The 12,252-nt window shown below is 41.2% G+C and overlaps 1 protein-coding gene across 5 annotated transcripts in view; it reads left to right on the top strand.

Annotated features, from left to right (window-relative positions):
* The window catches only part of Veph1 (ventricular zone expressed PH domain containing 1), a 214,789-nt gene that overhangs the window by 14,413 nt on the left and 188,124 nt on the right, over positions 1-12,252 (top strand). For all 5 annotated transcript variants that reach the window (XM_031374039.1, XM_031374040.1, XM_031374041.1 and 2 more), the window contains exon 2: positions 5,750-6,017. In XM_031374039.1, the coding sequence (XP_031229899.1) occupies positions 5,880-6,017 (138 nt within the window). In that variant the 5' untranslated portion in view covers positions 5,750-5,879. The remainder of the gene's footprint in view (positions 1-5,749; positions 6,018-12,252) is intronic.

The raw sequence follows: 12,252 nt of genomic DNA, 5'->3' as shown, positions 1-12,252 counted from the left end.
TATTTCTTTGAGGGTGCTATTTATGTCTTTCTTAAAGTCCTGTATCATCACCATGAAAAGTGATTTTAGATCTGAATCTTGCTTTTCTGGTGTGATGATATGTCCAGGACTTGTTATGGTGGGAGTATTGAGCTCTGATGATGCCAAGTAACCTTGGTTTGTATTGCTTATATTCTTATGCTTGCCCTGTACCATCTGGTTATCTCTAGTGCTACCTGCCTTTGCTAACTCTGACTGGAGCCTGTTCTTTCTGTGATCCTGGTTGTGTCAGAACTCCTCAGAGTCAAGCTGTCTCTGTGATCCTGTGATTCTGGGATCCTATGATCCTGGGCTTGTTAGAGCACCTGGGAGTGGAGCTTCCTCTGGGTGTTTTGGGACTGGCTGCAGAGCTTGCACCCAAGGTCTGCTCAGGGCACCACCCCAGAGATACAGGAAGGAACCCGAGCCACTGGGCTAGAGGACTTCCTGTGCGCCTCATCCCGCTGGTACCAGTAACTCTGGTGTTGGGACAGATGTTGGGTCCTCCTCACCTCTGATCCTGGGTGTGTTAGAACGTGTGGAAGTAGAGTTTCCTCTGGGTGTTGTGGGACTCACTGCGAAGCTTGAGCCCAAGGTCTTCTCAGGGCACCTACTGGCCCAGACAGACTGGAAGGAACCTGAGCCACTGGGCTGGTGGAGTTCCTGTGTCCCTGGTCCTGCTGGTCCCAGTTACTCCCAGTATTGGGACAGATGTTGTATCCTCCTCACCTCTGTTCCTGGGCATGTTAGAGTGCCTGGGAGTGGAGCTTCCTCTGAGTGTTGTCATACTGGCTACTGAGCTTGCTTCCAAGGTCTGCTCAGGGCACTAGCCCAGAGATACCAGAAGGAACCCAAGCCCATGGATGATCTTTTTTAACATGTTCTTATATTAGGTTTTCAAGTATTTTATTGATTATTTTTCCATCTATGTTCATAAAGGAAATGAGTCTAGAATTATTTTTCTTTGCTGGATATTTATGGGCATCAGGTTAACTGTGGCCTCATAAAATGATTTCACAATGTTTCTTCTATTTTTATTTTGTGGAATGAATTAATGAACGTTGATGTTAACTCTTTGAAAGTCTGGTAGAATTTTGCCCTAAAACCATCTTGCCCTGGGCTTCTTTTGGCTGGGAGACGTTTAATTATTACTTTTATTTCACTAGAGGTTGTTTAAATTACTTATCTGCTCTTGATTTAACTTTGGTAAGTTATGTGTACTGAGAGAATTATTCATTATTTTCAGTTTTTTCAGTTTGATGGAGTACTGGTTTTTAAAGTATGTTCTAGAGATTTCCTCAGTGTCTGGTGTTATGTCCCACTTTTGATTTCTACTTTTGTTAATTCAGATCTTCTCTCTGACATTTAGTTAATTTGGATAAATGTTTGTCAATCTTATTGATTATCTCAAAGAACCAATTCTTTGTTTCATTGATTCTTTATATTGGTTGTTGTTGTTTGCTTGCTTGCTTCTTTCTGTTTTATTGATTTCAGCCCTGAGTTGGATTACTTCTTACTTTCTACTCCTCTTGGGTGGGATTTCTCTTTTTCTCTTTTAGAGCTTTGAGGTGTGCTATTGAGTTGCTAATATCATATCTCTACCAAATTTTTATGAAGTCACTTAGTTCTATGAATTCTTGCCTCTTAGAATTGCCTTCATTATGTCCCATTAGTTTGGGCATGGTATGTATTCACTTTACTTTCATTCAATTCTAGAAAGTCTTTGATTTTTCTTTTTTATCTTCCTCTTGACCCTTTTTTCATTCATTAGAGATTTTCTCAGTTTCCATAAATTTATAAGCCATTCTTTTGTTTCTGTTATTGTTAGTATTTGGCTTTAATCTATGGTGGTCAGATAGAATGCAGGGAGTTAGTTCAGTTTTCTTGTATCTGCTGACACTTTGTGTCTGAGTATGTGGTCAACTTGGAAGAAAATTCCGTGAGGTGCTGAAAAGATATATTCTTTTACGTTTGAGTGAAATGCCCTGTAAATGTCTGTTAGATCTATTTTGTTTATAATGTCTGTTAGCGTCAGCATTTCTCTGTTTAGTTTTGGTCTGGAAGAACTGCCTGTTGGCAAGAGTAGGGTATTGAAGTCTCCCACTATCAGTATGTGAGGGTGAATATGCGATTTTAGCTATAGTAGTGTTTCTTCTACAAACTTGGGTGAACTTGTGTTTGGAACATAGGTATTTGTACTAGTCAGGGTGTTCTAGAGTAACAGACTGTATGGAAAGAATAGATATGGATATCTGTATATAGAGTATAGATAGGTAGGCAGATAGATGACAAATAGATGGATAGATAGATAGATAGATAGATAGATAGATAGATAGATAAGATGGGGAGAGATGGAGGGAGGGAGAGAGAGAATTCTGAGTATTTATTGAAATGACTTACAGGTTGTGGTACAGCTAATTCAGCAATGGCTGTTATGAAAAGAAAAAAAAGTTTAAGAATCCAGTAGTTGTTCAGTCCATGAGGTTAGACATATTGCATATGCTTGGATCCTGAAAAAGTAGACTATTATGCCCATGAAGTGATAGACTTGTTAGTAAGGACAAGAGCAAGCAGGCTAAGAGTGAAGCTTTCTTCTTCCATGTCTTTACATAGGCTTTCAGTAGAATATGTGGACCAGATTAGAGATGGATTTTTCCACTCAGTGTCTGAATTAAAGATGTTTCTTTTCTCCTCAAAGATTGGGAAAAGAGCCTGGCACATGCCTTTAATCCCAACACTTGGGAGGCAGAGGCAGGCATATTTCTGAGTTCGAGACCAGCCTGGTCTACAAAGTGAGTTCCAGGGCAGCCAGGGCTGCACAGAGAAACCCTGTCTCAAAAAACAAAAACAAACAAACAAACAAACAAAAGATTGGGAATAAAGATTGATCTTCCCATTTCAAATGATTTAACTAAGCAAAAATACCTCATAAGTGTGCCCAGTATTTTGAGGTTTTAGTTAATTCCAGATATAGTCAAGCAGGCAACAGTCATCACAATTTTACTTGCTCTTCTCCTCTTGCGGCTGCTGATATTCTTTGTTGTTGTTCTGCATGTTGAGTGTTTGGAATCTTATGTGCCAGGAGGACTTTCTTTGATGATCCATCTATTTGGTGTTCTGTATATTTCTTGTACTTTGATAGGCATCTCCTTTAGGCTAGGAAAAAATGTTTTCTACAATTTTGTTGAAAATATTTTCTGTGCTTTTGACCTGTGGTTTTTTCCCTTCCTCTATTATTATTCTTAGAGTTGGTCTTTCCATGGTGTTCCAAATTTCATGTCTTTGACCAAGGTATCCATTTATTTTATCATGCCTTCAATGTTGGAGATTCTCTCTTCCATCTCTTGTATTGTGCTTGTAGAACTTGGCTCTGGGGTTCCTGTTCAAGTTCCTAAAGTTTTCTTGTTCAGATTTACCTCAGTTTGGGTTTTCACTATTGATTTATTTCTGCTTTCAGGTCTTGAATGGTCTGATTCATTTTTTTCTACTGTTTGTGTTTTCATAGATTTCTTAAAGGGATTTATTCATTTCCTCTTTATGTACCTCTATCATATTTGTAAAAGCTGTTTCAAGGTCTTTTTTTCATGCTTCAACTATGTTGGAATATTCAGGGCCTGCTGTGGCATTGGACTCTAGTAGAGACATACTATCCTGACCATTATAATTTGTTTTTACACTGTTGTCCGAGCATTTGATATTGGGGAGATTGTAATTCTCAGTGTTGTATCTGGTCTGGTCTTTGTTGGGTGAGTGTCTTGTTCCTTTGGCTTCTCTTTCCTTTCTGGTTTTAGGAGACTGTGGTGGTTTTGTGTTGCCTGATAGGGAAACATTCTGGAATCCTGAGAGTTGTGGCTGCTGGGGATTCCAGGTAAAATATCTTACTGGGTATTGGTAGGTGACACTTTAGAATAGGGACAGGTTGGTGGTGGGCCGAGGGGGCTCACAGGAGGAAAGAAATCAGGCTGTCCCACGAACATCTACTTAGTAAGTCCTCTGGGAATGGGGGAAGAGAGTAAGGCAAGGATATAGCAGAAGATCTGCTATAGAGCTGGAGATGAGACTGGGAGATTAGACTTGGAGGAATGAAAGAAAGGATGAAGTTAACCTTCCTACCTCACTAATCAGAGTGTCCTGTGGGTTCCCAGGAGTGCCCTCTAGAGTTGGGGACTGCGACAAAGCAAATAGTTCAAGGAGGTAGGTTAGAAAGGGAAGGTCTATGGTAGTCACAGGAAATGGGTACAGAGGGGAAGGGAAGCTACAGCAGGCATTCTATTACTGGGCTGGGGATGAAGCTTGGGGACTCGATTTGAAAGAGAAGAAGGAGAGGCAAGGACCTGCAGTTACCTGCTTCCCTGGCCAGAGTGAACCTTATTTTTCTAAAGTTGGAAGGCACTATAAAAATTGTACAACTAACAGATAATAACACCCTTGAAATCATTTAGTTGAATAGTTGAAATACCACAGAAAGACTGACTTGAGTATCCTGTGAAAGATTTGGCTCATGGTTAGATCCCACAGTGAGTAGAGAGTAAGTATCTTGGAACTTTAAGACTGATAGAGCATAGAGAGGTGCTCCCACAGTGATAGCTCACAAGGAAGATCTGGGACTATCCAAGGGACCACAGAGGCCTCTCTCTTTTCACTTTCATTCCAAGGAACCCATTCACACTGAAATCATGGTCAGAATCATCCACTGCTCTTGTTAAGTAACTCATACTGGGCTCCTACTCTCTGAGAGAGTGGCTGCATTACACGTTACTTGGATGGATGAAGAGAATCCACTTCACCGTATACTGTGGTGGAAAGTCCATTCACCTGAAGCAGGAGACTAGCCCCACAATGACAAATACGGGACCTTAGGAAGTCATCGATCATCCCTGGCTGTTAAATGACAGCTAACATATCTACTAATGCAAACAATTTATAGTTTCATTAGCCCCTGAAGGGAACTGAAGAAAATAACTAAGTGCCCAACTTGTCCCTTGCTCTGTTCTCTACAGACTGCTCTGTAGTGAAGAAGTTAGTGAAACTGTATCATTCCAGCCAAAGTAATAAAGGGAGGATACCCAATCCCAAAGATCTTCCTGTTTGGCCTGCATTGCAATGCTATCATGTTCAATGTCACCATTCCAAATTGAATTTTAATAGAGGTCTCCCTAATCCACATACCAAGACAAAGCTCTTTATCTCACTGCTATTTCATTAGAGAGCACACAGAATTAAAGTAAGTAGATAACCTTGTACACTAAAGTGACAAGGAATTTCTATTGACAATAAAGCTGAGATGTGCAGCCAAGAGAGTGAACTGATTCCTGTGTCGGGTTCTAGAGGAATGGGCCCCAGACAGCTAGTATTCCCTAGGCCGTTCTTTGCCTTACCACTGCAGTTTAGTTGCCACTGGATCTGCTTGCAGAGGAACTAGCAAGTACTGGAGGTGTTTACTGCTCTTGTGCTTCTTTACTTGCCTCATGGAGAAAAGTGGAGTGTGGAAAAGACATAGCAGGAGAAAATGTGTGAGTCTGATGTTGCTTTTTTGAAGCTTCAAATTAAATTAGGAGGAAATCTGCTAATTTCTTGAAGAAAAGCATTTTCTGATATATAAAAAAAAGAAGAGCTTGTTCAAATGTCACAGAGCAAGAGTTCATTGCTCTATGTATATGTCTCTTTTTATCTGTCTATCTCATCTGCCATTCCTTCATTGTTCATATTCTGTCATTTGTTTCAATTACAGAGACCGTCGAAGGAGACCTTAGAGCCTGAAGAACCACGCCCCTCATGGAATATGAAGTGTGCCATCTGCTGCTACATGAATAACTGACCATGGCCCTGGATCCACAGAAAGCCAACTGATCCAAATCACAATGCATCAACTTTTCAGACTGGTTTTGGGACAAAAAGATCTTTCAAGAGCTGGGGACCTCTTCTCTTTAGATGATGCGGAGATTGAAGACAGCCTGACAGAAGCTTTGGAGCAGATTAAAGTAATTAGCTCATCTTTGGTAAGTAAATTGGTTTGTAGAACAGACCTCTCAAGTTGCCAGTCTCAGAGCCAAAGACCATATGCCTTCCAGGAGATGGTAAAGGAGAAGAATCAGTGATAAATGTAATATTTGGTTTAATTGTTACCTTAAAAATAAATAACACTAAGCAAGCTAGCAAACTGTTATCTTAGGCCAACTTTTGCCCACTCATGGAGACCTGAATGCTGCAAATCTCAAACTAGACTGGATTTCTCACAAATGGATTCTTTAGGGACTATTTTTACATCCTTGAAATGACACGGAGAAGAGAGGTGTAACAAATTTAAGAAAAGCAGACCTGCCAAGCTGCACAACAGCATCAGCAAACAAGGCAGGGTGTGTGGTGGAGGCTGAATAATGAAAGAAGGCAGGTGACACCTCTGCCACACGGGTAAGATGAGACACAGACTGCCAGAGCGCTGCTGCCAGGAATGACAGTTGCCCAGGGCTTGACGATGCTGATTCTGTTTACTTATGCATCATCTCGCTCTCTTTAAAACTCTTGTCTTTGCTTCACTTTCTACCCTCCAGTCTCCATTTAATTTAATTCCATTATTAGCCCCAAATATGAGCACATACGTTTAAGACTCCAATCAGGCATTCCCTGCCTTTGTTTTGTCTCCATATCAAAATTACATTCTGAAAACAGGCTCCAAAGCAGAGATATGTGCTTGATGTTGACCTTCTGGGTTGGGCTTAGACCTTCCTTGAGATTAGTTCTACTTCAAAAACCTAGACCACTAAATGCCTGTCACATCCACATCCTCACAGCTCAATAGTGTTTGCCAGCACTTAGCACAGACACCCAATGGGAGGGGGAGTTGTGGGACTCGGGACATTGACGTGTGCTCAGATTTCAGGGGAAACAGCTTCTTCCATAATAAGGCCTTTAACAGGAATACCAGCACACAGCAAGGCTATTCCACATACCTGTCATCATGTCCGTTTGCTCTTCACTCTTAATGAACCAGTTCCCCACTGGCTAAAGAGGCCATTGCTCTAACACTCTTCTGGTGCAGGTAATGTCTTTGACAGCAGTTACTTGTCCATATTTTTTCCCAGACCATTAATCAACTTGTTTTGAGTCAAACCATAAGGAATTCCTGCTATGTTTTCACTCTCTGAATACTATATCTAACAGGTTCCTCATTCACTCATCTGGAAATAAACCAGCTGAATATACCATTGCTATTTATCTTCCTAGGAAAATGGACCTACTCAGAATAGCTAAGGTCCCAAAAAAGCCAGCTTCCACCAGAGGTCACTAGAAAGCCATTTCCACCAGAGGTCACTAGTGGCCCATGCTTTCCTTTGTTTCCTTCAGCCACAGATGTCAGATGAAGGATGCTAGGACTGGTGAGTCCTGTTATATGTCCCCAGTGGTTCAGTGAGGTCCCTGCTTGAGTCTAGCAGCAGTAGGGAGCAGTAGGAGGGCTGTTGGAACTCAGTCCTCCACTCAGCAATCTCGCCTAGCCAACAGTTCACACCTCCTCTCAATTAACTTCCACCTCATTGCAAGTCCTCCACCTATCCACAGGGAGCAGAAAAGACAGCGACTTATCATTAAAGTGTGTTAAGCTTGGGGGCGGGGGCGGGGGGAACTGGTGCCATCTCCTCCTCTGCTTCTTTAACTAGTCCACATGCCTAGTTGTCTAACTTGCCTATTAGGTGCATTAAACCTGTTTCATGTGACCTGGCCCAGCTCTTCCTTTCCTGATGACCCTGGATTTTAGCAATCATTTCTTATTCTCAATTCTTCAAGAACAGAACTAGAAATTTCCTTCTGAGTTGCCTTTTCCAACATCTTTCGAGCACCAGTCTCTTCTCTGGGACTCCTGACAAATCACCTACTTCTACTTGCCAAACAGTGAGTCTGGGGAAGCTGTTCTTAAATGTTTCCCCTCTCCTAAATCTCTCCTAAATACCACATCTTTGATGGGGCCTTCAGCAAGGCTCCTACCATGAATTGCTCCCCACTCCACTACCAATAGAAAGGTAGGAAAGAGTGGGACCCTCAATCCAAGCTTAGCAATTAGAATTTAGTGTGCCAGTAATTCTGAGGAAGAAATCAACAGGGAGGGATTTATCATGTTGTTGGCAGCCCAAAAGAGGCAGTCCATTGTTTCCACATACTTTAAAACTTTGTCTATCTTGCCCACTGCAACTTCTGAGACCAGGTATTTCAGCTTTGCCTTCGGGTCTGTGATGATGATGATCACCATCATCATCATCATCATCATCATCATCATCATCATCATCATCATCATCATTTTATGCTTATCTACAGTCACTTATAATTCAAGAATCTTGACAAAGACACAGCTCTTCCAACCACTGTTAGTAGTCAAAACAGTTGCCATGTTTGATGACTGGTGTGGATTATCATCTTCACAGGATCATCTAGGAGACAAACCTCAAACCAAGTACACATGAATTATTTAGATTAGGTTCAACTTTGAATATGTCTGTAAGGAAGTACCTTGATTAGATTAATTGAGGTGAGAAAGATCCACCATGATAATAGTTGACATCATTCCCTAGGTTTGGGTTGCAGGCAACATAAAAATCAGAAAGCTGGCAGAGCACACTATCATTGTTCTTTGCTTTCTAACTCTGGATGCAACTAGACAAAGCTGCTTCAAGCTCCTTCTTCCAGAACGTCTCAGCCATGACTAACAAGACCCTGGAATTTAAGCTGTAATAAACCCTTTCTTTCTTAAATTGCTTTTGTTAAAGCATTAATCACCTCAACAGGAAAAGAAACTAAGACATACAATGTTCCTCCTTTTATCCAGAAGAAATCCTGCTATTTAAACTTTTCACTCATTCCTTTCTTCCTTCCTTCCTTTCTTTCCTTCCTTCCTTCTTTCTTCCTTCCTTCCTTTCTTTCTCTCTCTCTTTCTTTCTTTATTCCTTCCTTCCTTTTTTCTAGACAGGGTTTCTCTCTGTAGCCCCGCTATCCTAGGACTCACTCTGTAGACCAGGCTGGCCTTGAACTCAGAAATCTGCCTGCCTCTGCCTCCCAAGTGCTGGGATTAAAGGCGTGCGCCACCACGGCCCAGCCACTCATTCTTTTCTAGTCTCTGTTTTCAACCATTAAGTCCACCCTCAATTCCTATGAGAGAAACTTCAAACCTTTGAAAAAAGATGTCAGGTCTCACCCATGGCTTCCTTTTTTTTCAGTATTCTTATTATCTATGGTTTTCCCATGATAAGGAAGATGTCTGTGTCAAGGGAAGGTTGTACCATCTGGCATCCTGCATAACACCCTTAACTCTGTGGTTAGCAAAACTCAATTTGTCAGTGCATGGGGAGAGCTATAGAAACTGTGCTACAGGAATGATAGAAATATGTTATAACAATAATTTACCAATTTACAATAAAAATGATAATGCATATGTATCAGAATTTTTGAGTACCATGTGCTCTGTATCTGCTCTGACTTTTAGAGAGGGAATATTACTATTGATTATATTCCAACCTTCCCTATTACTGTCACAGTCAAGCCTCACTTGCTGAAACCATCCGACTCCCTGGTACAGTCTCTTTCAGACTGTGTCTCTGTTATGGCCCCTGAGCTGGCTAATCTCATTCAGACAGGTACACTTCATTGACTTCATTCTCAAAGAGAAATCTTGTATCTAAGTCTTCTGAGAAGACCTCATTGTAGCTCCAGGTATGACCGACACTCTCAACATCTGGTTCTACTTGCTTGGAATCATCTTAGTTTATTACTGTAATTGATCATTGCTTGATACTTGGACCAGTTGCTCAGAGCCATTGCTAATGCTCATCAAATAAAGTGTTCTACTTCTAAAAATACCATTCTGATAGCACTAGCACACATTGTCCACTTCTCTCCTGGGATCATTTAAGACTTTGGGCATGGATCAGATCCTATAGCCAGGTCTTGTTTTGAGCCACTTATATTACATTTAAACCATTGCAAGCACATTCTTGAGTTTAGGTCCTTGTGCCCTTTATACATCATGATTCTGTCAAATACATTTAGTCATCACTTTAAGCTTTGTAGAACCAGAACATTTGTCAGGCAAGTCTCAATCCCTTCCCCCAGAGTTACTTGCAAAATGGTCAGCGCTTATTGGATCCCAGTAATCAGTGTGTGGCCACTTTATCTCCCAGCACACTCCTGCCTAACATGGTGCTCAGGATTTGTCATGAACTCCTCACTGGAATTTCTCACGAAGTTCCCAAGCATGCCTTTCATTTTTCTTTTATTCCAAATCTTCTCTGGACTACCTTTATTATTAATTTTTCTTCTTATTAACTTAGCTTTCTCTCCAGATAACTTCAACTGAGATCATCTCTCTTTTTCCCAAACATCTATTTGACAGTATACTCTTGCCCCATGCCCAATCCACTGTCCAGTTCTGTTGGATATTTTAAAACAGTGAAACAAATTGGGCAAACAATCTCACCTCATTTAAAATATTAGGTACCTACAAATGGTAGGTCTCTATCATCGCACCCCATAACACACAAGTCTCAAGAAGAAAGGAGGGAAAGAGTGTAAGAACCAGAGGCCAGGAAGAATGAGAATGAAGCAGTGTCTTCTGGACATGAGAGGCTCCTGAATTCATGAACTCATAGCAGCTGTGGTCACCTGCACAAGACCTGTGCAAGACTAAGCCAGCCAACATTCCAGCCTGAAGGAGGGAGGAGCTTATGAACTCCTGCTCCTAGCTGAGGAAGTGCCTGCAGTTAATGAGGGAGAGACAGAGGCAGCTTTTCTTTAAGGGTATAGGCCCTGGTAGGTCAAACATGTTCCAATGGATGGCCCCATACCTGTTAGTATATTGACAACACAAGTTTGTCTTGGTGGAGATTTTATTAATTTTTCCTTCATTCATCTTTTCTTTTGTCTTTCATTTCTCATAATGTCCCTTTTTAAAATTTATTTACTTATATTTTGATTGGATATTTTCTTTATTTACATTTCAAATATTTTCCCCTTTCCAGATCTCCCCTTTAGGAACCCCCTACCCCACTCCTCTTTCCCCTGCCCCTATGAGGGGTGCTTCACCTACTCACCTACTCCCATCCTCCCGCAATGGCATTCCCCTACACTGGAGCATCGAACACCCTTAAACCAGAGGGCCTCTCCTCCCACTGATATCCAACAAGCCCATCCTCTGCCACATATGTGGCCAGCTCCATGGGTGGTCCATGTATATTTTTTGATTGGTGGTCCAGTCCCCAGGAGCTCCGGGGGGTCTGATCTGTTGAGACTATTGCTCCCTCCATGGGGTTGCAAACCCCCTCAGCTCCTTCAGTCCCTTCTCTAACTCCTCCTTGATGGGGATTTTTTAAAAAAATTATTTGTTTCATTATTTATGTGTGTGAGTGTTTTGCCAGAATGTATATATGTGCATGCCTGGTTGTTACAGAGCTAAGAAAGGGCATCACATGCCTGGGACTCTATTACAAAGGGTTGTGAACTACCATGTGAGAACTGAGAGTTGAACTTAGATCCTCTGCAATAGAAACAAATGCTCTTAACCTCTGAGCCTACTCTTCAGCCGTCAGCACGGGGTTCTTTAAAAAAAAAATGAAGACACTAAGTTGGGAGTCAGTGAGGATAGATCTGGGAAAGGTCGGAAGTGAATATGATCAAAATACATTGTATGAAATTCTAAAAGAGTTGATAAAATATTGTATTTTTAAAAGGAATAACAATGAACCCAGGAAGGAAGGAAGGAAGGAAGGACGGAAGGAAGGAAGGACAGAAGGAAGGGAGGGAGGAAGGAAGGGAGGGAGGGAAGGAGGGAGGGAGGGATAGAGGGAGGGAGAGAGGGAAGGAGGGAGGGGGGAGGAAGGAAGGAATGGAGGGAAAGAGAGGAAGAGGGGAGGGGAAAGAGAAAGGACAGAGTGGGGAGAGAGAGAGAAGAAAATTTGGTGCAATTAAAATGCTAGCATATTTCTTTCCAGTGCAGTTGTCCTCCCTTGGGGCCTTAACTTCACCTTTACCTAGACTGTGATATTCACATGCATGGTTTAACTTCTGTATTACAAATGCATGACTTAAAAATTATTATTAGAAAATTTTAAACTTTATGTAAAGTTTAAAAAGAAGAAAATATTTAAAGGCATTTAGTGTGTATCATAATTTCTGAAATACACCAATCTCTAAAACTAGTTTTGTTTTTTTGGGTTTTTTTTTTTTTTTTTTTTTTTTTTTTTTTTTTTTTTTTTT

This window comes from Mastomys coucha, unplaced genomic scaffold (genome assembly GCF_008632895.1).
Source record: "Mastomys coucha isolate ucsf_1 unplaced genomic scaffold, UCSF_Mcou_1 pScaffold16, whole genome shotgun sequence".
Lineage (NCBI taxonomy): Eukaryota > Metazoa > Chordata > Mammalia > Rodentia > Muridae > Mastomys > Mastomys coucha.
Note: the sequence above shows the minus strand (reverse complement) of the source record. Positions and strands in the feature narration are given on the sequence as shown.